The 27,860-nt window shown below is 38.5% G+C and overlaps 2 protein-coding genes across 6 annotated transcripts in view; one reads left to right on the top strand and one right to left on the bottom strand.

The window, feature by feature from the left end:
• Positions 1-523: 523 nt before the first annotated feature.
• FASTKD3 (FAST kinase domains 3) lies at positions 524-9,912 on the bottom strand. Of its 2 annotated transcripts, none has more exons than XM_071454537.1 (7): positions 9,790-9,912; positions 7,960-9,420; positions 6,763-6,848; positions 6,193-6,355; positions 5,139-5,208; positions 3,734-3,848; positions 524-2,963 (listed from the first exon to the last, which is right to left on the bottom strand). In XM_071454537.1, exons 2-7 carry the CDS (start codon positions 9,389-9,391, stop codon positions 2,865-2,867), a joined length of 1,965 nt encoding a protein of 654 aa, XP_071310638.1. In that variant the 5' UTR covers positions 9,392-9,420; positions 9,790-9,912; the 3' UTR covers positions 524-2,864. The 2 variants fall into 2 exon arrangements, with proteins under 2 accessions (XP_071310638.1, XP_071310633.1); XM_071454532.1 differs by having other exon boundaries at positions 9,702-9,836.
• MTRR (5-methyltetrahydrofolate-homocysteine methyltransferase reductase) overlaps positions 9,848-27,860 on the top strand; it is a 28,793-nt gene continuing 10,780 nt past the window's right edge. For 2 of the 4 annotated variants that reach the window (XM_071454499.1, XM_071454521.1), the window contains exons 1-8: positions 9,908-10,037; positions 10,799-10,932; positions 13,548-13,711; positions 18,080-18,233; positions 21,544-21,661; positions 22,564-22,936; positions 25,813-25,935; positions 27,573-27,726. In XM_071454499.1, the coding sequence (XP_071310600.1) occupies positions 13,568-13,711; positions 18,080-18,233; positions 21,544-21,661; positions 22,564-22,936; positions 25,813-25,935; positions 27,573-27,726 (1,066 nt within the window). In that variant the 5' untranslated portion in view covers positions 9,908-10,037; positions 10,799-10,932; positions 13,548-13,567. Of the gene's footprint in view, positions 10,038-10,798; positions 10,933-13,547; positions 13,712-18,079; positions 18,234-21,543; positions 21,662-22,563; positions 22,937-25,812; positions 25,936-27,572; positions 27,727-27,860 lie in introns of all 4 variants that reach the window. The other 2 variants (XM_071454513.1, XM_071454505.1) reach the window with 2 other exon arrangements.

The following is a 27,860-nucleotide window of genomic DNA, read 5'->3' as shown; positions in this document are numbered from 1 at the left end:
AGCACAAATGTCTAAATCTGATGAAACATTTGGTGCCTTGTACTTTCACAGAATCCAGTACTTTAATTTTAAGGTAATTTCAGGAGGAGTTTCTCCTGCAGAGTATGCATCAGTTTGGTTCTCAAGAGCTATTGATCCTATTGTTATTTAAGCCTGAAGCAGTGTCATTCAGAAAGGAGCAGCAAGCTTGATCATAGCAGGAAAAGGACTGGAAGTCCACAGCTGTCACTGACACTGGTTTTGTCAGGTATTTAGACACAGGAAATCTGTGTCATTGGTAAATGCAGTGAGACACCTAGTGGGAAAAAAAAAAAGAGAAACAAAAACCTTCTAAATATGGGACCTGAAAAAGTAGTAAATTAGGCAATCAATAGCACTTGTTTGGCATGGTGTGAGAAGCAGAGCACATAGAGCAGCCCATTCTGAGAGGTGTTTGTTACTTTCATTATTCATGACCTGCAGTTCTGTGACAGTGGTCACAGGGGTCTTTGGATGAGGGAAGAAACGAGGATTTGACTCCATATTTCAGAAGGCTTAATTTATTATTTTATGATATATATTACATTAAAACTATACTAAAAGAATAGAAGAAAAGGTTCTCAGAAGGCTAGCTAAGCTAAGAATAGAAAGGAATGAATAACAAAGGTTTGTGGCTCGGACAGAGAGAGAGCCAGCTGTGCTGTGATTGGCCATTAATTACAAACAAGCACATGAGACCAATCACAGACCCACCTGTTGCAATCCACAGCAGCAGATAACCATTATTTACATTTTGTCCCTAAGGCCTCACAGCTTCTCAGGAGGAAAAAAATCCCAAGGAAAGGATTTTCATGAAAAGATGTCTGCGACACAGTTCTTCTACACTCAATGGGCTATGGACAAAAAGACATTAATAGCTACATTCCTTTCCAAAAATAATCACTTCACTAAACAAATTCAGCAGCATTAAATGAAAGGAATCATAGTAAGAACAAAGGGAGAAGAAAATGTTTTCTAATACCACAATGCTTTTCCAAAAATCAGTATCAAAGTTATACCAGTGAAGAATGAGATGGAATATGGCCATATTCTTAGCAGGTTATTTTTACTTTGGGACAGTCAGTACAAATTGCTTTTTTGAAGTAGCCTTACTATATTTACAGACCATCTGTGTTTGAAAAACTATTGGAAATCAAATTTGTTTGAGAATACCACCACCTTCTGGCCTGTGTGAGAAATAGGCATCACTTCCACCAAAAACATCCTAACACCAGTTTGAGTTTTCCGAAATAATTTCTTTGCTTATGTCACATCCTTCTCATCTGTACTCACTTTGGAAGGTCTTTCACAGGTTGTTCCTCCCACTACTTGTTTCCCATTCAGTTCTGAATGGTTCACTTCTTCCTTCAGTGCTCAGTCTCAGAACAACACCCTGACAATTTCTTCTGTATTAGTGATAAGTTCCTTATAAACATTTGCAAAGCCATTTCAACTCTCCTTCAACTTCTTTCTTGCTAGAATGACAAATTCTTAGGTTATTGATGTTCTGATCTTACTATTACACATTGGAAAGCACCTTTTGGTGCTCTCTCATCTGTCAGTGTTGACATACTACTGTGAGGAAGAGTTTTATACATGCAACAAATTAATGGACAGTGTATACAATGTAAAGCATATTCTGCATCTGGATTTTGCATCCAGCAGCTTGTTGGGGCAATTGACAGACACCTGCAACTCACAAATTATTGGAAGGAAAAACTAGCCACATTCTCTATCTACTGGTGAAATACACAGAATGTCAGTGATGTGAAAGCTTCACTTTTTTGTATCAAAACAACAATGAAACTCAAACTAGGTAATGCTGGGAATTCTGCTTTGCTACTCATAAATAGTAGTTCCACACAGAGAGGAAGCACAAGACAAGAAAATGTGTTACATGGCAGTTCATCAAGAACACATGATATAATCAGAACTAAAGTTTTCCTGTTTTCCCTTCATCATCTGCAAGGCAATGTACTGACCCAAGTTAGTGCACTTGTTCTGGCTGAAGTGGGTACTGGTTCTCAGTTCCAGAATTTCTGTTCATACATAAAAAAGGGCTGCCATGGGACATGGTTCTTCTGAGCTTCAGAGCATAGAGTTTCTGTAACCCAGAGGAACTCTGGAGCACATACATGACCCCATTTAGACAATTTAGCTAAAACTGCCACCAAAGGCAAAATGACAAATAGAATATATCTGGAACATTGGGTGGCCCCACAGAGACAGTTGTACAAGTCCATATCCTATGGCAGCTGTTACTTTACAAAATGAAGCAAATCCTTTTTATTAAAAATCTTCTCATTTTCTGTAAGGCACTGCTATTTATTGAACAGCACTCTGCATCTCTTAAGTAAAACCAATAAGCCAATACTGCTTCTGCAACTACTTCAAATTTTAGTTTTATGAAACACTTGGGAAATTACGTGAGCAGTGGTACGTAAATTGCACAATTTCTTTTTATACTGTCAAGAAAAGCCCTGATTAGTAGGTATTCTGTGGGCATATTCTGTAGATCCAGACTGGCCAGTATCCTTCAGCAGTCACACGTGGCTGCTTGCAGCTGTGAATTAGAATCAGTTAAAAATACAAGGGAAAAGAAGCACTGCCTGTCTGGCACTTATATCTGTACACTTGTAATAAATATTGATACAAATCTTAAGAAAATATTATGCTCTTTATTACTCTTTACATGTCACTTGTTCCAAATATTGGAAGGTTTCACACTCAGGAGCTCACATTTTCTGAGGTAGAGTTACTTAGAAAAAATAGTTTTTCTTCCATGCACAGAATTTACACTTTGTAGTATAGAAGGTCAGCCTGTTATCCAGTAGTATTCTCCAGTGTCAGTTGCTGAGTCCATATGTACAAGGAAAGATTTTTTTGTGTAGATAATCTGCTATTTTTCTGGTATTTTGTAGACTTTCTATCTCAAAAAATGGAATCTGGAAACAAACCAGAAATGATTGCTGAAAATACCTTTTAATAAACAACTGGATAAGACTGATGTTCATTAAGCAGTTGCAAAACTACACTAAATACTTATTTTGTTTTAAAACTAAAGATTTAATCCTAAATGTACTATTGATCCATAAATGACCTGAAGAGAGATTACTATTAAAAAAAAAAAGAGTGATATTTATTACAGTTTAAACTAAGCTAAATATTATGAAGTTAGGCTTATGTAATAAGTGATGATAAGTGAAAACTAAAATCTCAAGAAACGAACAGTTTTCATTCAAAGTATGTTTCAAGAAAAATATACTTCTATTAATTCAATAGTCAAAATAAAGGTTATACTCTGTTGTGAAAATATTATTTTCCAACTGATACAGATCAGCATTTTTTAACTCTTTTTTTTAAACTCCAAACCTTTTAAAAAAGTATTTAATTAAAAATTCCAATTCTAATGGACTCTTACATAACATTTTCCTTTAATTCAAGATTTGAATCTTAATCACTGAAGAGAAGTACTCGTTCAAACAGCAACTATGTGGCAAAAAACACAGACAGAATACACTAATTCATCCAAGGAAGAAAAAGGTAGTTCTGTACACCCTTAAAAAAGCAAAAACTAGGCAGAGAGAATGCAATATAGAAAGAACAAGACTATATCTGCTTTAGGAATTAATTGAAACTACAGTTTAAAGTATTGTAAAATAACTTTTTGCTTGTTTTCTTAGAGCAAAAGTAAATCAGTGTCTTTATACTTTACCTGCACAACTTCATAACCAAGTAACTGAAGGTGTCTCTGTTTAATAGCTTCTTCTCCCAACAGATTGTGGCTATGAGCACAAAATCTATTTTGACCATCAACACACAGGGCAATTCTAAAATTAAGCATAAGTGTAATATCAAAAAAACCCCAGCAAACCCACAACAATCAGTTATTTTAATCACCACAACTACTGCAGTTCCTAAGAAGCATGAGACAATACCTCCCTCTTAGAACTCGTGTTATCTAGTCCAGGATAATTCAAATCACCCAGTTTAAGGGTGGGAGATGAAACCCTGAAACTTAGTGAAACTGATCTGAAAAGCTTTTTTATTTGCTCTGAACAAAAATTACCATGCAAGTTAAAGAGAGTTTTTTTTTTTTTAATGCTATGATTAGTAAACTGTTTTGAATTTTTCTAGAAAGAAAAACGTAAAAAAACTTGCCTCAGCTAGAAAATATTTCAGCATCTAAATATATTTAACTTAATAATTTACCTGTTAAATCCAGTAGAGTTTAAATTAAGTTCAAACTATGTCTGTTTTAAGTTAAATCTGAACATATGTTTGGCAGCATGTATTGTAACAATATTTTTTCTTCTGGGTGATAAAAATCCCATCAACTTAATTCAAGGTTTTTATATCTACTGTTAAAAAGTTGCTTAAATTTTCAGTATGTTAAGTATACTGTGACTTTATTTACTTTATAAAAGCTACTACTTAAAAAAACCCCAACATTGAAGCTCATTCTTAAGCATGGGTTCTCGGAAAGAACCTGTATTAGTATCTGAGTCCTGTAAATGTGAAGGTGTCCTGGTTTCAGCTTAAACCACAACAGAAGAGAAAGCCTAACCTCTACAAAGACTCTTGCTTTGTTCACACTGCAGTTACAATTATCACACAGGCAGGTTGCTTAACTTTGTATCCAAGGCTTCCCACAGTAACCCTTCTTTAATAAACTGTTAAACACCTATGTATTTCTCAATGAAAAAAAAAACAACCTGCATCTGTAGTAAATATCCTTATTATTCGGGATTCCTTGCAGAAGTAAATTTGTGAACTCAAATCTGTTAAATCAGTGCAAATACACTCGGTTAGAATTTAGTTTTAATTTGAAAATTAATTCCAGAATATCAAAACAGATTAATCCAAATAAGGATCACTTGATTCTGTCATTGAGTAAAGAAACCAACTGCATAGTCTGACACTGCATAGTCAGGTGGCAAAACAATGAGCAGAAAGATTGTTAATCTTGTCCTTCTGCCAGTGGGTTCAGTGTGAGACCTGAACTTCGTTGAAGTCAATGGCAAAACTGCAAATAGCTTAAATTTAGCCAGTTTTTCACCCTGGATACTCTTTCCTAGTGTAAATCAACATTTTACCAGTGGTTTCTTTTATTCTCTTACCGTCTGTGTACTTCTTCAAGTTGGGCTGCAGGTAATACAAAACCTTCTTCATCTAATTTAATCTCAATATCTTGCGTAGATGAAAAAAGAGAAGTGACATTAAACGTCATTTCTTACAACAAACTTTCTACTGTAATTCTCATCTTCTCACAGTTGTTTTATTAAACAACTATAATACTATCACAATTTTTTTTTGAATCACAGAGGCTGGCAAAAGTTGTATAGACTTAACACAAATGAGTGATAATTAGTAACAATTCAGCCTTTTATGATGCTAACAAGTCCAAGTCCACTCAAAACTGTAATATAGTTAAATGGTGCTTTGCTGTGCTAGCTGGGGTTTCTGGAATTTTGAGGGCTTTGGGGAGAGACACACTCTCTCCCTCTGCTAGCGTCAACATCCTCATGGAAAGCTGATACACAGAGTAACTTTGGAATCATCCCCCTTTTTGATTTTTTTAAAATCTCTCTGACATCCATGGTGTCCAAGACTCCCTTCCCTCAACATCTTCTTATCATCCACCCCTCCTGGGCACATGCCTTTCCTCATCACTGCCTTCTGTTTCCTGCTGCACACAACACTCAGTTTTGCTCACTCCTGTCTCACCAGGCACAAACTCCCACCAACTGTGCTGTCAGCAGCTCTTGCTGAGGGGAGAGGAGCCCAGCTGAGCAGGGCACACAGCTGACCACCTTCCTTTCTCTACTCACCACTAAAGCAGAGAGTTCAGGCAAGTGGCATTGCCTCATTTTGCTTTACATTATATGAATTGTTTAATGGATAAGGAGCTGATAATAAAAACACAGAATACAAGCAGCTGTTTTCAGTACAGACCGGCTGCCTAAATACCAATCTGCAGTGCTTTTATCTCCATTTTCCTTTCTCTGACTCTAAAAATTATTTATTTAAAGTTCCCAAATTTCAGATCTTTTACAGAAATTGGTATCCCAGTTTACTTTTTCTGTATTTGCACAATTTAGACTGCCCACAAAGGAAATGATCGTTTTGGCACCATACACACACATACTTAATATCTAAAGAAATGATACTTACCAACTACATAGAAATATGGTGTTGATACCTCTGATGCAAAATATATTCTTTTCTTCAGTAAATCAAGTAATCCTGTCTTCACCCTTTTAAAGAGGTGAACATCCAGAGAACTCTGAGGTGTGGGAAAGGCCTTTACCTGGTACTTGGAAAGGAGTTTTGGACCCTAGATAAGGACAGAAGACCAAATCAAAAAAGGGAGATAACATTTTTGTAATTACCTCATATTAACATAGCAAAATGTATTCTGTGCATTTCAAAGCCAAGTCTATTGAGAGACCTACAGTCTGAGGTATGATTTGCTGGAAACTTAAAATCACCCAAACAACCACCAGAACATCCTCAGGAAGCTTCAATGCTATCATGTTCATGAGAAATGCCGAGCTGTCTCCATTCATACAAATATATCAAGTCATTCAATCAGGTAGAAATGCTCCATATTTTCATCAAGGAAAAATGGTTTGTCTAATTCCAAAGTGCTTTATGGGAAATACACACAACTGAGTATAAGCAGGGCCCTAATGCCCTTATCACCTCTTGTTAACATCACTTCTGGTTTCACATGTACTGTACCTCATAAAATGGGCACTCCAGGGTGACAGTCAGAAAAAGCTGGGTTAGCTGGGACATTACAACTCTGTTCAAACCAGGTGGCTGAGCTGAAACAACAACATTCAGGTTTTCAGGTGTATCTTCCATAAAGTATCTTTACACAAACCATAATACTTACCAACGATGGAATTAGAAATTAGGAAAAGTTATTCAGTATGATATGCAGAAAAGCTACTTAATCATTAAAATTCTCAGCATTTGTTTAAACTAACAGAAAGATCAGTATGAAATTAAACAGGTAGAAAAATGAGAAAATTATTTACAGAAATATCAATACAAAAATAGCAAGATCTTAGTTAAAACTGTCATATTTTTTCATATTGTTCATTTTTTCAAAAAAAAAAAACATCGAAAAGATGCATGACATTCCACACAGAAGAATAAATTTGAGTTGAGGTATTAGATAAATATCTCCTTCTTATAACCACTTTTCCCCAAGTTATAATCCCAGGATCTCATAGTTTCTTTTTTTTGTGGATAATACCAAAAAATTTCTGGAGATGTATCTGCTTTGAAAAAATCAACTCCTTCAGGTATTTCATGTTGTTGAAAAATTAAGTGACCAAAACTTCTAATCATTTTGAAAACTTTGGCTTAGTTTTATTTGTAGAGCAATCTTAGCTGAAATCTTATTGAGTCAGTCATCTTTCTGGCATAGCTTACCTCTCTCTACAATGAAATGCTTTGAAATGCTAAAAATGCTTTAGTATCAAATATCAAAATGATGTGTTATTCATAATAGATTTGTGTCTAGAAGCATTGAAATATGCAATAATTAGGGCCAAGAACAGGCCACCACATGGGGGATGTTCTAGCATCATGTATAAGACAAGGACAAACATGGGGAACACCAGGTCACATTTTTTTAGAAAACTGGAAGGATTAACTGAAATAATTCTTTTAAGGAAATTCAAGTCTGTGTTTTAAAACTGTACAGTGCAATTTTCAAACTCAACTAAATGACATACATGAAAGACAATGGCAACTGTGACAAGGAAGCATCAGCCTTTGGCCTCATGATCACAATTTTCCAGCCACTTCAATTAGGTCACTGCTGATTTGACAAATTAAATTGATAAAAAAATAGGTGCTTGACAAGAGACAAACTCCATAATAGAAACAAATGTGGAACCTCCTGGGAGAAATTCTGCTCCTTACCTTGAAGCTTTTGCAGAAAATAGGGACTAAATATTTTTGGCAGGAAATTTATCGGGTACCGTTGAATAAGGACACACGAGTGTAGCAGGTTCAGCAAGGTGTGAGGCTGAAAGTGCCTCAGGCGGGTATGCAGCACAGTTTCAAGCTTCCTAAACAAGGAAGAAGCACTTGGAGGGAGGTAGTTAAGGGTCCCAAATGGGATAACATATGCAGCAATCTGGTCAGTGGTAAGTCTGTCAGCACTGGAAATGAAACCTTCTGCCACTGCATCAAAGATGGGCTTTGAAAGGATCATCTTTTTGCAGCAATACTGCATGACCTTGCTGACCGTTTGAGGTTGCATAGTGTGGATGGACTTGGGGACATGTCTTTCCAGTGCCTCTGTGAAAATTTGCATTTTTTGACCAAAGTATAGGAAAGCTTCCAGTACATTTACCAGTTCATGATCTGTGAAATAGGGAACATGCTGCACTGAATGTTTACACAGTGCAGTGACTAAGAGAACTGCCCGAGTCTGATGAAGAACCACCAGTGAATTCAGTATTACACTTACAAAGTTTGGGCTCAGCTGGGAAACTGCGCTTAAAGTGACACCGTTCAGTCTGTTTAGCAAGCTTTGCCATTGTTTCCCTTCCCTCACAGTCACTTCCAGTATCTTATAAACCATCACTATTTCCCTGGGACTCCAACTCTTAATGTCTCTTTCTTGCATGTGGTTCACAATTTGTTCCAGCGTCGCAGAGCTTGGGCCTTCTAACTCGAGCAAACTCTCTCCAAGAGCACAGAGATGTTCAGCAGTCAGCTGTCCCCTGCCAAGCCGCTCCTCGCTCTCCGAAAGCAGCGCTGTCATCAGCGTGCTCTGCGGGTCTATACGCAGATTTATCAAAGCCTGCAAGGCATTCAGCAGCCCCGTGTTTGACAGTTTTGAGGATTCAAATTCAAACTGGAAGCACAATGCCCTGAAAACTTCATTCTCTAACAGTGCAGGGTTTTTAAGACCATTGTCATCCACCTCAAGTTCAGAAATCTTCTGCAGGGCTCCCGAGGCCATTGTATCAGACATGACTTCTAGAGAGCTAAGAAAATATAAAATCTCTTTTGATGTACAAAGGCTGTTCAACCTCTTGAAAAACGATTGCTCATCCATCCACACATTATTTGATTTAGTACAGTTCCTCGTATCTCCACCAAGATGCACAGCTTCATTAACAGAAAGTGACTGCATCTGCAGTTGTACATGCTTTTTCCTACAAAACGAATACTGAGATTTATCTTTGACACACATCATCCTCATGGCCACGGAGCTACAGTTTTGGGGTTTTCGCTGCCCACTGATGAAGTTCAACCTTCTGCTTAGGGTCATCAAAGCAGACCTGCTCGCTGGTGTGCTGGATGAATACAGCTGGAAGCTTTTTCGGCTAATCAAAGCCATATTGAATCAAGTGAGTTCTGAAATGATACCTAGGGGAAGAAAAATAGATATGTAGTCTGCAAAACCGCCAGGGTGGCTAAAATGCAGAAAAAAACCAACACCAATCCTTTTGATGACTGGAAAAATGGGTACGATCCCTCTCCCCGAGCACAGAGAGCAGAAAAGCTGGGAACGGCGATCCCCGTGTGACAGGCTGCCCCGTGTTCCCGCAAGGACACGCCGGCAGACGACCAGGAGACTTTGCCCGCCACCCCCGCGGCCGGGGCGGCACCGGCGCGGCCCCTCCATCCCCGTCCGCCCCAGCACCTACTGCTGCTAGTGCCGCTGCCGCGGGCCGGGGCCGCGCCGCTCCGCCCCGGGGGGCACCCGGCCGTACCGAGGCACCGCGGCCGCCTCACCTCGGCGGCCATCACGGGCAGCGCGGCGCCTGCCGGGACCTTCCGGCGCCGCCGCCCGCCCTGGCCCTGCCTCCTCCCCGCGCTGCTGCCACCGCCTCCGGCCCGGCCCAGCGCTGCCCGGGCACTCGCGGAACGGGCGCTGGCACTGGCGCTTTGCGTGGAACTGGGATTCGTGTCCGTGTCACCGCGTCCTCCAGCGCAAGTACTGCCGTTCCCTGCTCGGGGGACACCGGAGCCCGGCGGAGTGGGTGGGCGGGGAGGAGGGTGTATGTTTCGGTGTTACATTTTTCTTGGCCCTACAGTGCTTCTGGGCAAGTCGCAAGCTGTTGAAAAAGTGGCTTGGGAATGGCTTCGTGGCTCAAGGCACGGTGCCACAACCTGGGTTAAAGCCACAGAGGAGTGCGTGAAGCTCTTCTGGTTACTGACAGAAGACGTTCTTCTAACTTTCAGAAGGGTGAAACTCCTCCATGTGTGCAGCTCAGGTTGAATGAGGATCTAAGGAGTTTATCCTTCGACTGATGACATAGTTAGCAGTGTGTGCACTGACGTTTCTTGCTTTTTTTCCCCGGTCCCTGGCCGCGCAGTTCATATCTGACAGAGCAGCTCGGTGACGTGCGTGGTCTGGCCTTGCCGTGCAGCTGCGGCACTGCTGGGGCAGCACGTGTGGTTGGTTCAGCGGCATTCCTGCATGGATTCTCCTACACTCTGTTGCCTTAGGGAGCCACTGGACTCCCTGCTATTCTTCCATGGACTGTTAGCTCTCTGACTTTTCCAAGTCTCGGATCAGGAGAGCTGTTGTTTGGAATTTCATTCTTAGCTTCCTGTTAAGCCCTGGTGTGATGCAGCAAATCACAGGTCGTGTTCCCAGCTTAAACATTGTATTTTGATGTGTGTCTACCACTAGGATAACGTGTTAAAGGCTGCTGGTGTGGTAGTACTATTAAAGTTACAGGGATTCTTCAGAAAGCTCGATAGCTCATGAATTACCTTTTTTCCCTCTTTATTCCAGTTGAACTTGTATCGTGTAAATGGAAGTGGCGTAGCATCTTTGAAGAGTGTGTAGAACAGCAAAGCAAGAACAGTGTGGGCAGCATGCTCATCTGAGAGCAAGTGTTTTCCTGGTTTATGGTTGTTCATCTGCAGGTAGGCATGACTGATTTTTCTCTTTGAGCAACGTCACTTGGCAGTCTGTGCACAAAGATCTTATGGTTGATGAGAGAGAGAAGATGTGTTTGCAGGGTGAAACTCTTCAACTCGTCCAGTTTAGATCAAATCATGATCAAAGGAATTTATTGGTCTATTGTTGACATAATTAACTTTTAGGGAATTGAATAAACTAGTCAGTTAATTGAATTATGTATTTAAGATGAATAGCAACAATGCAACACATATAACACTAAGCTCCCAGAAAATGTTAATAAATGCCACAAATATATAAACAGCTTTCTGTATCTAGTTCCAAGGAATTGTCTAATTGTGTTCTCTCCAACTGCCACAAGGATGCATTTGCACTGTTGCATACACATACAGTACCCTGTCTCAGGAGGTCTTGCATGTGCATCTCCAGCATCATTGGATCTTCTGGCTGTGTGGGTTCTCTTATTTCCACATGCTGTCTGTGAGAGGTGCAGTTGCTCTAGATTTTGTGTCTTCATACAATCTACTGGACCATTCACCAGTGGAAAAAACTTCTCTCTAAGGTCACATATATGTACCGAAAATGTGTGTGGCTACTTTTTGCACCCTTTATTGTTGCTATACTAGATGGAATAGAAAGCTCACAATGTCTTACAGGAATCCAGGCTGCTCTGCCTGACCTAGGCAGAGGTCTGTTAGGGGTCTGTTAACATAGCACTGTTAAGGCAAGATCTGACCATGTCAGACCACATCTTGGCTGCTGTTCCTTCTGTTTCCCTCTCCATTTCTCCTGCTGTTGCAAATTTTTGTGTTTCTCAAACATTAACAGCTTCCCAAGCTGACTCTTGGTCTAACAGACTTGTTGGTAATGCCTGGGCTATAATGTTGGCAGCTTACTCCTCAGCTTTTCTTGTATAGAAGGTTTCTGTGCTATGGTGTGATCTTTGTGGGATCTTAATATCTTTCTCCCTTTTTGAGGTGTGAGGAAGAGTGTAGTAATGAAGTGCTGCTTTATCTTTTTTGGTTTTGTTCATTTGTGGTCGGGTGATGCCACCTGCTGACAAGAGGGTTAGGTGAAAACACAGCACATGACCAGGATGAATCTGTATTACTACAGGGATCTGAGGGTATTTAAACTGTATTTATGCTATTTTATATGAATCATCATAATTACCACATTTTTTTCATTTGGAAAAGGAAGGTGAAGAATCATTTTGAGCATTGTTTTGTTGTATGCACCTTCTGTGCACACATTCACATAAAACCAGTTATGTAAATGAATTTATTTAAAGGTGGCTGTTAAGGTAATTACTTGCAATTTTAGATAATATATGTAATTAATTTAAAATGAAAACTAAAGTGGAATTTTCTTCTACACAGTAGAAGAAAATACAATTAAAACCTCAACATTTTATAGTAATTACATTTTTCATGAAATTCACATATGTTACAGGCATTCTTAAGAACCTATCATTTAGTTTTGCTACTTTTGATGTATAATTATGCTTTTTAAAAAAAATCCTGTAGGAAAAATCTTTTGCAGTACTGTCGGGAGAAATATTCTGCCATATCTATGGAGTACAGTATTCTTATACAATTGAACTATGTTTGTTTTCCCTTGAGAGAAAGAGAAAAAAGAGATATCTCAAATTATGGAGCCACAGGTTTCCATAACTGCTGCCTGAAGTTAAATCTGTGGTGTTCTCTGTGTCAAAATAATGGAAAACTTCTTGCATTCAGATTTTCATAGGACAGGTGAATGGATAAGGATATGCATCTCATTCATCCTGCTGCTTGCAAGGGACTTGGTGACACCTCAACAGATTTCTCTAAGATTGTTTCTTACTCTTAGGAGAATAAAACCCCAAAGAGTCAATTCTGTAGTTCACAGAATCACAGAGTGGTCTGTGTTGGAAGGGACCCAGAAGTATCATGAAATCCAGCTCCTCCAAAGTGAATGGCCAATATGGGGATCAAAAGCAACACCTTGGTGTTATTACCATTGTGTTCTGAGCACCTGAGCTAACCTCAGGGTCAGGTTGCACTTGTGTAAGGAGCTCCCTTTTGAAATACAAGATTGAAGTCAGTGTTTGTGCTCCAAAATACATCGTGGACAATAAAGTGTAAAGTCATTTCAGCAAAAAAATACTGATTTCAGAAAAGAAGAAACTGAGAATTTAATTTTTTTTCATCAGGCTTTGTAGTTTGACTTCACTAGGTCTATGTTTTGTTTTGTTTTCAAAGACAGCTCGGAAAAGTGAACAAAACAGTCACTAAATTGAAATAGAAAATATATAATAATATAATAAAAGTAGTATATAATTAATTTTAAAAGTTTTCATGTTACATTATTTACAAACTAAATTCTTGATATCAGAGATATTGCTATATTACTGGAGCATCAAGGCAGTACAGCACGTAGGACCAACACCACACATCCTTTGCAACCTGATCTACAAAGCTTGCTTGTGAGAAATGGCTTCACTTCAGAGCAGATGCCTCATTTCCAAGTTAAACACCAATGCTGCTATCTTTATCTCTTTTTAATCTCATAAGCAGAGTAAAATCTTGCTTTTCTGCTTACAGGAAATTCACTTTTTTAATTCTTTTTTCCCCTGCAGTTTCTCTAAAAAAAAATAGAATGTGCTGTGAGTCAAAAAGGAGGTTTTTGCTCCTCTATGCAACACAAAAGGGGCAGGCAAAAGCCATAGCTGAGGAAATATGGCAGCAAGCAGGTGCCCATGGACTTGAAGCTGATATACACTGTATAAGTGAAATGGATAAGGTGAGATACTCCATGATTTTTTGAAAAATATGTATTGAAGAACTGAATTCTTCTTTGCATGCTAGAGTGGTGGCTCTGGATGTCACGAAGGCTAGCAGATGCACCCACCTGAAAAACAACACCTAGTGTCAAATTCTTCTTTGTGAATCAGTAATTTCTACCAATACTCACAGTTGCTTAATAGTCTTCTGCCAAAGATAAATCTTATGATTTTTCTTATTGGAACTGTAAATTAATATGACTTTATCTCTCTTCTAACAATGATTCAGTGACTTCTTGAAAACTTTTTATGTATGCAGTAGTGAATAAATTCTGTATTTACAGGTCAGGTCTGCTGTTACTAGAAATTATACTTTTTCTTCTTGGTTTTTCTGAGTTTTTTTTTTTTTTTTTTGTTTGACTGCTTGTTTTTGTGGGGTTTTTTGTTTGTTTGGTTGGGTTTTCTTTCTTTTGTTGCATTGATGTTCTGTTTTGTGTTAACTGTGGGCTCCAGCATGTCCCGGAGCTTTTGTGGGTCTTCATGTGTTGCTTAGCATATGCACTCATTTCAATTCCCACAGGACTCACTTCAAGTTATGTTCTAGAACAAAATAAAATGCTTGGCTGGGACAAGGAAGTGGCTTTTTATTACTTGCTGTTATCCAAGAGTAAGAATGTGAAAACTTAGTTCTGTAACTGAAAGCATTATGGACTGTAATTTCCTTCACAAAGTACTCTCAACTGTATGCCTTCAAACAAAAACATATAAAAAACAAACAATCAAAACTTGATACCCTGGTATTCCATATGAGATGAGGAGAAAATAACATCTAAAAGTTTTTTTTTTCATGCACTTGAATATGTGAGACATTTTGAATGAATGTGCACTAAGTACGGAGCTGAGTGTTAGAAAGAGACTTTAATGCAGCCAGCAGGGAATGTGAAGATTCTCCTTATATTCTTGCATTTAATTTCTTCTGCATTTGACAGGTTTGGAGATTAGTTTAGGAAAGTGATAGTCAGAACATTTCTAGCCCTGTTATTGGCCTGCCACTTAAATAAATGTATTTTGCCAAATTTGGCAAGACAATTCAGAGCTGCAAATTAATTATGACTTGAGAATCTGAGAATTGGGCACTGAGGAAACAAGTAACTTCTGCAGCTTTGTAAATCTTGTCACAGATAAGCTTCTGTTTTTTCCCTCTACTTGCAGTTAGAAAGTCTGTCTTTATGTAGCTTTTGGGTATTTTCAGACCTTGTGAAGGTCTGTGGATGGAGTAGGTGGTTGCAGAGCCAGTAATAGTAATTCTTGCCATTCAAAAGTGAATGGTCAAATACTGCTCAGGTCTCAGGAACACTGGCTGTTTCCAAGTAATGTCTCTCACCTACAGTCCTGGGGTGAGATAAGGTCATAAATCTTTAGTTGATTATGGTGATTACATTTTATGAAGACTGAAATTATGTGGAAGTGAGGAGCAGTAAAAAATTGGGGGCTAAATGGAGATCATCTTGGGTCACAGTGTGTAGTCAGCCTTAGATGAATTATCTGAATAAGTACATTTGTCATTATATGTATTATTCTGGATGAGACAAACCTGGCTGCTTTGAGCCCCTCCTCTTCTATCAGCAACCATGCACAGCTTGAGCAGGCTGCTCACTGCTCTTGTGTGGCATTGCTGTCCTCAGCTGAGGAGAATGTTTGAAGGAAAGAGAAAGACGGAGACAAACCTGAAATACAAAGGATATAGGAGAAAGTGGAAGGTAGAGTAAAAACTTTGTAGTTGTATTAGGTTCTTCTTCTGGTCTGGTAATGTAGCAAACCTCACAGTAATTGACACATGTCGCAGTACAACACGAAATGAACAACACTCACACACTGAGATGTCCAAGGCAAAAAAGGTGTGTTTGTTTCCGGACCTCGATATTTATAGAATTTTAAAAGTGACCATGGGTTGGAGGATGAAATTGCCACCTCTCCAACCACACTGTTCAAACCAACAGTCCATCAATTCTCTCCTCCTCCAGAAAGGAATGCTAAACAATCATTATTTACATGAAAAGTGCGTGAGAAACTCCATTACAAAAATGTAAACATCAGAAGGCTTAGAAGAAGTTTACAAGAGCAAAGTGACAGACACAAATTATTGCAGAACCTTTATCACCAAATGTTTAGTTTTCAAAAGGTGTCCAAGTTTGCAGATGAAAATCTGCAGTGGAGTAAGCAAGAACGTAGTGAGCTAATCATTTTTCTGTTCTAATACACCACTTCATACTTCCTGAGCTTGTATCTTTTTTGGTTTTCTAATGGAGCTCATTTTAGAGTATATTCTCATGTGATACCAGTAGACCCTTCTCTTCTTTACTTCAGGAATTTGCTTTTCTTTGTGAATGTGGTAGTCACCTGTGGCAATGCACTGCAGAAGCTCTGGGTCTGTGTTATCAAATCAGCTGTGGAAGCTTTGAAAATATGAGTCCTTATTGCAACAGGACCCTTAAGGCCTTTTTTTGTACAACTTAGAGTTCAGTTTTGAAAGTGTCAGGATTTTGTGAGTACATGGGGTTTGCCTGAACTTGTAAAAGACAAAAGCTGTGTTTGGAAGGTTCCTGGGCCACAACTCATTGAAGTCTGGCAAAGCGCCCTGGGAATATCCTTGTACGTTTACTCTGTTTACTTGTGCTTCTCTAGGCTTCTGCTTTAGGCCACTGTCAGAAGCAAGACATGTAGTAAGTTTACCATGCAACTGCTTTTAGCTTCTTCAGGAAAGATTTGGAAACATTTCCAAAAGCAAAATTGCTTTAGTCTATTTCTGTGTATTCCTGGCCTTTTTGGGTTGTAGGTATCATGTAGTTTTTTACATGGCTTGACAAGGAGATAAAGTTTGAGTGGTTTATTTAGGGAGGTGTTTAGAACATAACTCCTCAAAATCTGAAGTTTTGTATTGCAGTCTTGAAACTGCTGAGTGGAACACAGCACCTCTTGCAATCTTTCTATTTTCTCATAGTCCTATTTTATTAAACTTAGAGTGCTGGGAGATGATTTAAACTACAACCCACAGGGAACATTAGAAGGAGCTTATTATGGCAAAAAAGTGGCAAAGGAATGCTCTAATAGCAGCCTGTGTGAGGCAAACTGGACGAGAGGAGGCCAAATCCATTGGGTGCTGCCTGATAAACTCTGATTTGACACTGGTGGAGAAGTTCTGCATGGAAGAAGCTGCCCAGAAAAGGGAAATCTCTACCCTGAGAAGTTTTCAAAATTCAGCCAGTTACAGCTGACCGAGTGCAGCACTGTCTGTTAGTCACACTTGAGGTGGGACTAAGTGGTCTCCAGAGGTCACTCCCAAGCACTAGATTGGAGCTGTGTGTCACAGAGGTCACTACCCACAGGCTATAGGGGTTGCTGCAAGAGCCATTTGTATGGGTGACCTGAGTGACAGCACACTGGCACAGTGCTGCAGCCTGCTAAAGATGGGAAAGTCAAAGATTCTGAGGGCTTTTTACTTGAGAAGTAATTAATGGTTGCATGAGATGTGAATTTAGGGAACTGACACACAGTCCCTACTACAGGCAGTTCTTTCAAGCTGGTATAATGGGAGTAGCTTCATGGAACTCTGGGGAATGTGGGAGACCAGGATTAGCAAAGGAGAGACAAGTGAATTGGGAGAAGGGTGAATGGGCCAAAATTAATCAGACTGTAGAGCACGGTGTCTGATTATCACTGTTCAGAGTTACCTTAGTTCTCCCAAAAGGACTGGGGGATTTTTGGGGTATAATGATCTCAAAGGTCTTTTCCAACCTAGTTAATTCTGTGATACTGTGATTCTGTAACATGGAAGTTATCAGACGGGACCATATCATAATTTATGAGACTTAGAAATTATCCCTTCAGTTTGTATAGCCACACCCCACTTATCTGTGTGAAATCATGAGGATTTTGGCTGTGTGACTGTGATCATATATCCAAAAATACTTTTTCCACTTGACAAATAAAATACTTTTAGAACTGTGTATTTAAGCTGTCTTGAGTGCAGTTGTGAAGTATTCTCATGTACCTACTAGCCTGCTCAAAATGCTGCCCTTGGACATCTGTATATGGGATCATAGGATATGTCAGGTTGGAAGAAGCTTCATGAGGTCAGTTGAGGTCAGAGCAGGTTCTTCAGGGCTTTATCAAATCTGGTCTTGAAAATTCCAAATATGATCATAAGTTACATCCCCAAAATTGCTTGTAATTAACTTGAAAGACTTCCTGTGGCTTAATATAGGTAAAATGTGATTAAATGGGTTTTGTGTACACTTGGGAAGAAGAAAAGTGGGAGATAGAGTATCTAAGGGCACAATTATGTATCAAATGGCACCTTGTAACTTAACTTGTTTTATTGCTTGTAGTATAACCTGGAAACAGAAAAGGATCCTGTAGTTATTGTTATTTCCACTACTGGGACAGGAGAGCCACCAGACACTGCCCGCAAGTTTGTGAAGAAAATTCAAGACAAGACCTTGCCTCCTGACCATTTTGCACATCTCCAGTATGGATTGCTAGGTGACTTAGTATTTTCGATATTATTGCAGAATTTGTCTGTCAGTGAATAATTTTTATATTTCTTTTATTTCTGAATAGGTGGTTTTGGCTTTTTTAAGTGCTTATAAAACATTTATTTTTTAAACAGCAGTTTTGTGTAATGTCTTCTATGAGCAATAAAGGAAAAACATCACAAAAATTATCTGAATGTAAGCTACCAATGTAATTTTTTACAGCTTAATTTTCTCTCTGCATAAAAACTATATGATCTAAGCTATCTATAGCTGTTTGAAATTTAAATTTCATGTCAAGTCTCTACAGAGATTAGTAAACTAGATTAGTTTACTTGGCTGTGTGAGTTGTTAGGTTTTTTCTCTACAGAGGAAAAGGCAGTGTAAAATGTTCTTAGAAATAAAAACCTTAAATCTTCCCATCCATTTAAATTTGCAATAATACTTTAGTTTTGAATGTTGTACTCATCAACATGTATGAATGTACCTTCAGCTTAAAGATGGATAAGCAAAATACAGATTTGGCAAAATACATTATCTATCTTGAGTTGATTGTAAGGTTAGTTTTTTCAGTTTTCAAATTTCATTTATAAACAAACTCAAGAAATGTCTATTTAAACCTAGGTTATTTCTACCTGACAAATTTAATTTGTTAGATGGGAATGAGGAAACTTCTAAGTTTCTAATAAGGAAGGGACTCATTAGAAGGAAGTTTCTCCTGGATATATAATGTGGAAGTCTGAACGATATGCATCCTAATCATGTAGCATTTTGAGAAGCTGTTATGCTATTGCCTAGTTACATATAGCAGTTTGTGAAATGGGCAGGTTTTTCACAGCTGACTGCATGCATATTTGTATGTGTAAAGATAAGTATTATATTAATCCTGAATTTTATTATGGCAGAAGTTATTAAGGTGTCTAAATTACAATGTGATTCAAGTTTAACAAGTTATCAGTCTTAAAATATATTCATGGTGTCCATCTAAATTGGCCCAATTAAATGTTTGCTCTAAGTACTGTACTTGAGAGAAAGCAGAAGTCCTCTTAAAAGGGGAAAAAAAAAAAAAAATAAAACGGTGTTAAAAGGAGAGGGGAATGCTCCTCTATTAGTTGGCATCATGGTTTAACCACAGCCAGAAACCAAGCCCCACTCAGCTACTCTCTCCTTCACCCAAGTCCTCCCTGGTGGGATGGGGGAGTGAATGGAAATGGTAAAAGTGATTACACTTGTGGGTTGAGATAATGACAGTTTATTAGGGAAAGCAAAAACCATGAACACAATTAAAGCAAGACAAGGAATGCACTCACCCTACCCTATGGGCAGGCAGGTGTTTCAGCCATCTCCAGCAAAGCAGAACTCCATCACATATAGAAGTGATTTGGGAAAATAAATGGCATCACTGCATATGTCCTCCCCTTGCCTCTTCTTTGTCCAGCTTTATGTGCTGAGCATGATGCCATGTGGCATGTCCCTTTGGTCATTCTGTTGGGGTCATCTGTCCCAGCTGTGTTCACTTTGTGCACTCCCACTCCCCTTGCTGGTGGGGAGAGGAGAGGGGAGGGAAGGGGAGAGGCCTTGGCTATATATATGTATGTGTGTGTATATATATATATATATATATATATATATATATATATATATATATATATATACACACACACACACATATATATATACATATATATACATACATATATATATACATATATATATATATGTATGTATAAGTGCTGCCATATCTATCTATCTATATATATATATATATAAGTGCTGCTCAGCAATACCAAGCATCCCTGAGTTATCCACACTGTTTCCAGCACAAATCCAAAATACAGCCCCATACTAGCTATGATGAGGAAAACTAGCACTATTCCAGCCAAAACCAGCACAAGTGGAAATAATCCAGATCTAGTGGTTTGAAATTGCACACAAGAAAGGGTCAGGCTGTGAAAAATGATGATAGCAATAGTGAACCTGTGGTGTGGATTACTTAGAGAATTTGTGAAGATGGACCTAAAACCAATGGTCTTTAAGATTGCTGGGCAAGGATCTCTAAAGGATATTTGGTAATTTTTGTGGGGTGGGTCAGTGATTTGATTGACCTCTTAAAGTCTTGGATCTTCCATGAACATAACCTCCTGAGTGCACTGACTGTTCAACTGGTAACAAGGAGCATATTCATCTAAAACAGCTTCATAGCAGTTAGGGAGCAGAAAACCCAGTGCAGGTGAAACAAGATCTGCAAAGAAATCTTTGACTCCTGCAGAGGAAGTTGCTGGACTGTTGTCCCTCATGCAGATGTTTCAGCTTTCTTCTTGTTTAAAATCACTGCTATGTTTGATCCTTTCTTTCCTTTCAAGTTTCTAATACTTTTTAATTTCTTTTAATACTGTTTCATGTTGTTGACATTATTAACAACTTAATCCTGAAAGATCATTTATTTTGGTGATTCACACATAGTTTATCAGTTTTCAGTTCCTTATATTTTTCCTGTTAGAGGAATTTTGTATATTTTAAAAGCCTCAAACTAAAGCACCATTCTTCTGACATGTGAAATATTGAAAGCAAAGTGTTTTCAGAGTATTTCTCTGTCTTACGTTTGGGAAGGAGGGTGACGGTTTTTCAGCCCTATTTTGGGACAAACACAATTTTGTTTGAAATTCATATACACGTATGTATATTTCAATGTAGCCTCTGAATAATACACTTATATATGCAAGTGTTTAAGTATATCTAGATACCACAATTATATTTATCATTGAATCATAGAAGGCCTTTGTTGGACGGGGCCTTTAAGATCATCCAGTTCCAACCCCCTGCTGTGGACAGGGACACCTTCCACAAGACCAGGTTGGTCAAAGTCCTATCCAGCATGACCTTTAACACTTCCAGGGAGGAGGCATCCACAATGTCTTTGGGCAACCTGTGCCAGTGCCTCACCACCTTCAAAGTAAAGAATTCTTGCTATCATCCAGTATAAACCTACTCTGGGTTTGAAGCCATTCCTTCTTGTCCTGTCACCACATGTCCTTTGTAAAAAATCCCTTGTGTCTTTCTTGCAGTCTCCCTTCAGGTACTGGAAGGCCACAGTTAGGTCACTCCAAAGCCTTCTCTTTTCAAGGCTGAACAAACCCAATTATCTCAGCCTTTCCTCCTAGGAGTGGTGCTCCATCCCTCTAATCATCTTGGTGCCCTCTTGTAGACTTGCTCCAACATACCTGATTCTTCTGTTTGCCTGCAAGAAAAGTCTGTCCTGACTTTGTGTAGCCTGGGAGGCTGCCTGGTTGACACAATTCCTCTTTCCTTGAATTTGCTAGGTCTGGGAGATTCAGAGTACATGTTCTTTTGTAATGGGGGAAGGACAGTAGACCGGCGACTTCAAGAACTTGGTGCCCAGCACTTCTATGACACAGGATTAGCAGATGACTGTGTTGGGTAAGAGCTGAATGGGTTTGGATTTTATTTCTTCATGATGCAATACTTGTGTAGGCATTTGGCTAAATGTTCTGAACTGTTTGAAGTCCATTTAAGCTGGATACTCAGCACCTCCTAGAAATGAGTTCTGCCTGAGCACAGTATGCCTTTTCAGTCTTGATTGCCATTAAGTAAAATTCCATTTTTAAAGTGTGAGGAAACATCTGTAATGCCTGGAAAATTAGTATTTTGCAGTTCTAGAAATTAAATAAGTTAGAGTAAGTAGAGGGGTTTGAAAATGTAGTTTCTTTTTTCTTTTTTTTTTCATTTTTCTCTTTTGGGGATGGGCAGAGAATCACTTTAGAGTAATTATATAAGATTTCTCTCTTTGCTGTAGAGGAATTATGTAAGAAAACAACTCCCTGTTCTGCTATTCTTTCTGGCCAGTAGGCTGCAGTCTTGGCTTAGTTATTTTCAACTGCTGCTTTTATTGGTTCTGTGCAAGGCAGTTGAACACAAACATTGTCATAACCATAAAACTTACCTCTTGTGTTCTGAAATAATAAAAATGGGCCATTAGTGTAAGCTATTGATGTTGCTGTTGCACAATGAAAAGTTGCATATTCTGCTGCCATTCCTTCAACTTTCTGTCATAAAGTTCAGCATATGAAAATAAAAATGAGAAACTGATAGAAGAGCAAGGCTGTTAGACATTTTAGACTCTGTAAATTTGCATAGTGGTAACAACTAAATTTTTTTTTTACAAAGAAGTAATCTTGATAACAGCTGCAGATATATATTAGAAATGGAAAGTGAATAGTGTTTTTTGCTTCTGTGGTCTTTCATTATCTGTAAATTACCAGTCCAGGAAGTCACAATAATTCATCCGTGCATTTCTTCTTTTTTTTCCCCTCCATTCCCAGTTTGGAATTAGTGGTTGATCCTTGGATTGATGGACTTTGGCTTGCTCTCAAGGAAGCATTGCAATTTCAGAAAGAGAAAGAAGGCATGAACAATGCTGTCAATGCTGTTTCCAGCTCTCTCTCTACAGCTCCACATGCTGTGCATGAGCTAAAGTTAAGCTCTGAAGTACAGAACTTGAAGCTAGAAGATGAGGGAGCAAGGAGGTCTGATACTCTGTCACAGAAACTGGATGACATCAATCTTGTGGCTCCAGCTAGAGACACTGAACCTTCACTTGTTCATTCTGTCCCTCCTGTCTCTCAATCTGCTCTTAATATTCCTGCCCTGCCACCAGAATATATAGAGGTGGAGTTTCAGGACACCCAGGGTGAGGTAAGGACTTCCCTTTGAGTGATGGAAGCCTCTAGCTCCTGTGGGAGTATGAGTGTATACTCCTACATGAGGCTCAAAAGAGCAAGTGAATGCTTACATAACAGAGATATGTCCCCAAATGCAGGAGGCTTTTGAATTTTAAGTAAAAAGTCCATTTATACTGAATGTAGGTGCCACCATATGGGTTATGGACACTTATGTCAAGATATAATTCAGCTAAATAGTAAGTTGGTATTGCACTGTCAGGAAGGAAAGAATTCAAAACCTCTGTGGCTTATAACAGTGAAAACATCTTGCTGTAATGAGGAGTAAAGTTTCTGTTCAAATTTTTCGTTTTTCAGAATGCACTAAGAGGCTGTAAAATTGCTCAAAATCTTGCTGCATACTTAGTAATGGAGAAACTTGTCATTGTGAAAACATGATCATTATTGTACTGAGGGAAATGGAAGATGAACTGTAGATCAAAAGCTGGTATGCTTTTCCTATTGAAGCCACATTGAACAAAGACCTGCTGTACTAAGAGAATTATCATGAGCTGAAAATCATCTCCACTTGGCAGGAGTGACTCAACTTTTCTGGTTGCCTGCAGAAGGCAGATGTTTTAGTTATCCATGCAAGGAAGCAGTGAAGTCTGGCTGCTCTTTAAATGACAGGGAGCCAGGACCTGAGTGTTGCTATCCACTCTCTGGATATCTCTCTTGTAAGCAATGCAAAGCAGGAGGTGGCAGCCCGGATCATCCAAGAGTGCAGATCATCAGGCAAGTTTGTGGGAATCTTGGCCCAAGCCAAGAAACTGGTCTCAAGATCTAAGCCTGGATCAACAGGATCTGTGTCCAGTCATGGGCATGGTTGTGGTTCAGCTGCCGACCAGTGCTGCTGTATTGTAGCTGAGGCCAGGGCTGAAGTACTGAGCTGAGGTGGGGGTTCTGGGCCCAGTACTCTGGTGTGGCTGCTCATGATCATGAAAGTTCTTTAGTATCCTCGGACTCTGACACTCTCTCTGTTGAGACTGTTAATGAAAGTGCTGAGAGAATCACTTAGTCTAGCTAATATAGTTATGGAAGAGTGTATCGATTTAAAAACGGGATAATTTTGCTTTTCTTTTAAACCTCATACTGTTGGTTTTGCTCGGGTTGTTAAATTTAATAATCCGAATTCTTCAGGTTTATGATTTACAGGTTCTCTTCTATTAAAGAGTAATAGTTGGGTTGAATGTGCTGCTACAGTCCTTAAAAGAGCCCATTTTCTTAAAGTCAGCATATATTCAGACTGATCTCTGAAATAGTTCACCAGGTTCTAATACTGATGCCCTTTCTGTATGTAGAAAAAAAAAGGCACTTTTGCTTTGGAACAGCAAATGGAAGAAGCTGAATCTGCTAATCTGGAACTCAGTGACAGATTATAGTCCAGATTTCAGATATAAAATGGGGTGATCATCTTGAGCCCTGGAAAGAATCAAATGCATGTTTGTGGGTTTTTTCCTTTGGAACTGTTTTTGACATAGCTGGCTAGACCTTGTCAACAAGTAGAGTCTATGTAGGGTCATGTTTAGTTTTGCAGATAACACACACAGTTCATGTACTTTTTTGGTATTTCACGTTGCAACAGCATCTATGAACATTTTTTGCCAAGGAGAGCTGAGGTTGATGTGTTTTGAAATTCATCAAGGTGAGGTTTGGATATTTCCAAACAGAGACTTCCTGCCATTTAAAGAAGGCCTGGTACATGATCTCTCCAGTTACTTAAATGATCTTGTCTTGGGCTGTTGAGTCTCAGGGTTGAATTAGCAAGTTGCTGCATATTAATAGCAGAGCAGAATAGTGAGTTGATCTAAAGCCTTTCTGGGAAGTGTAAGATAATACAATTTAGCTCAAATCTTGATTTCATTACGCCTTGAATTTGATTTGAAGGGAATACAAATGTAGACAGTTACAACAGTCCAGCTGATGCACAATGACTTGATATGGCCCGAGCTATTAATCACCATGTTAAAATCCTAAGAAAACAAAGAAACTTCCAACTGTTGGTCTCAAGTGATGCTCTTGTCTCCTTTTTTAAATAGATCTTCAGATTAACAAATACTCTCCTATTGGTAGGATGATTCTTTTACATTTGACAGAGTATTATTAAAGGCATTTGGTATCACTCCTGCCTCCTTTTATTTTTGTCTGCATTGATCTCAAATGAAACTTGCTTACTATACTGATGGAAAAGTGAGGGCTGTATTCTGATCTTAAAGTGGCAGCCTTTGACATATGTGATCTGGAATTACTCTGGTGCCCATTTGTCATACTTGAGACACATTCTCACCTGTGTAGAAATGTTGTGTTATAACATGATGCTGACTTGTAGAGTGGGTTTTGTTCATTAGCTCTAATTTAAAAATCCTTTTATAAGTTGCCTGTAATAGTAGACCCCAAATGGATCCCTTAAAGCCTTAAGCTGTAAACCTACAATGATGTAACTTCTGTTCTTACTTCTTATGTCCATTCTATACACCTAATAATGCTTTAATTAGCCAGGAGTTTTCTGGGGTTTAACATAAATGCCATTCTCTAATTGGCTATTTTCAAGGCAGTTTTTGAAAAATGAAACAGCTCGCTGCATTTGATAATAATGTAGGCCCATTAGACTGTTCAAGCCTACTGATTTTTTGTAATTGAATATATGCCAGCTATTGCTTAGATGTGATTTTTTAAAAAGAGCAAAACACTATATGTGTATAGAAGATTCATGTTTTTCCTTATTGTTTTGAGTTATTTTCTAAGATTGTTTCAAAAACAACCTGTATCAACACCAATTCCTGTTATGTCATAGTAAGATGTCATAAAGCTGATTTGCATTTTTAGTGTAAGTTTTTGTGTTGTCTTTTGCAGAACCTGCATCTGTCTTCACTTATCTCAGAGGGAAGAACCTTTGAAGTGCCAGTTACAAAAGCAGTTCAGCTCACTAGGGAAGATGCAGTAAAGACCGCATTGCTCTTAGAGCTTGATATTGCAGTAAGTTGGTGATGGCTTTTTCTTAATGGGTTAAAATAAAGGGTGAAAAACATGTTATGTATAATAACTGAGGGGGGAAAATTATTTATTTGACTGTTCAAAAAGAAAAAATACTTCTGTATTCAATAGGATGTCAGCTTATGCTGATCCATTTTGTAAATGTAAAGGTTAATTTATTTGCTGAAAAACAGGACTCCATGGAAGTCAAAACAGGAATGAAGTGTCAAGTTAATTACTTTGTTGTTCCACGGATATCATATTGAGTGAAATACCTTTATGAAGGGAATTTGCAGTGGAGAAAGGCAGTAAGGGAGTATTGAAAATGAGTAATTGTTCAGTTTATAAGTATACAACTTGAAGGATATTCAGAAACTATGTAGTAAATTGTGGCTGTTTATTATGGTGGGTAATCTACACAAGCAGTAATTTCATTAACAGTATCAAGCAATAGGAATTAGCTCTTGAGCACTGTTTCTGCCTTTGACATTCATTTGCTCTGCCTTGTTAACATGCTACTCAAACTGTCAGCCTTGGTTACCCTCAGTTAAAAAACTGGTTTAGTTTATTCAGTGAAGATCGTATTTTGTATACTGGTTTGAAGATGAAAGGCAGGCACAGAGTGCTGGATATTACTTTATAGCAAAGCTTGAAAAGGAAAGAATGTTACTTTTGAGCAGTTTCCCAAATTGATAGAATATTACTTTTGGGATATTGTGATTTTTGGCAGCACCTTTTGTTGGACTCTCTTAGCCTAATCTGTCTCAATATGCATGAGACATCTTTAAATCTCAGTTATAAATAGATTCTATTAAGTTTTGAGCAACTGATTCTTTGAGTGACGTGGTTTTTTGCATGCATTTGTATGTTTACATGCATTCTGTCATCAGCCCCCACTGAAAATCAGCCCCCACTTGCCTTTTTCACCTAACATTCTTGCTAGTCTGTGTATGCATAATGGATATACAGCACCTGATGCATAAGGGAAACATAATGATGCAAGTATAATTCTGCATGTTCCTTTAACAGGCAGAAGCTTGAGTTGCACACAACAGTTTCAGCAGTTGCACACAAGAATCTCAGGTGGCTAACTAGAATCTAGGTCTTAAGATTTGAATTTTCACTGTGCTCTTGTCTGTTTTTTTTCTTCTTTTCCTCCAAAAAATAAAAGGAATTCTGGTCATTTCTGTCACAATTCATCAAATAGTTTAACCAGCAAATTTTATTTTAGTGATAATGTGTATCTATAAAAAGTTACATTAATTATGAGAACTTCATTGCTCTGCTCTTCTCAAACCGGAAAATGTAGAACATCAGTAATTAATGATCTGGGCTGATTATATAACACAACCTCTTAATGCGTATTTATTTTCTTTCTGTTTGGGCTGCTCAGCAGTTCTCATTAAAGAGTGTCCAAATATTTAAACCAGATAAGGAAAGACTTTTTCTAATTAGTAAGGTTAAGCCTGAAAAGAAAACATGACTACTTCATTTCTGATGTGCTCAAAACAGCAAAGTGTTACTACAGAGTAAAAAAATTTGACTTAATGGGAGCACAATAGTAGTAAGGTTGTTGTCAGGGATGGGAATGCCTTGTTTTGTAGTAAGATTTAATAGAAATGTTTCATGTTTTAAAACAGGATACAGCTTTTGAGTACCAGCCTGGAGATGCCTTCTGTGTAATATGTCCCAACAATGTCAGTGAAGTGGAAAAGCTTCTTCACATTTTGGGGCTTTCTGAAAAAGGAGATGACATCGTTTGTGTAAAAGTTAAGCAGGGCACTAAAAAAAAAGGTATGGTGTGATGCACTGCTCATGGAACAGCACTCCTTTCTGTGTTGGTAGGAGTTGGTGTTCATACTTTTGAATATTTTTACCTTTAGTATGGGAACACAGCTGTCTTTCATGGAGGCGTGTTGGAACTCACA

The sequence above is a fragment of the Agelaius tricolor genome, unplaced genomic scaffold (genome assembly GCF_023055355.1).
Source record: "Agelaius tricolor isolate 1412-34295 unplaced genomic scaffold, bAgeTri1.0.p SCAF_2, whole genome shotgun sequence".
Classification (NCBI taxonomy): domain Eukaryota; kingdom Metazoa; phylum Chordata; class Aves; order Passeriformes; family Icteridae; genus Agelaius; species Agelaius tricolor.
The sequence above is the reverse complement of the archived record's forward strand: the minus strand, read 5'-3'. Positions and strand labels throughout refer to the sequence as shown.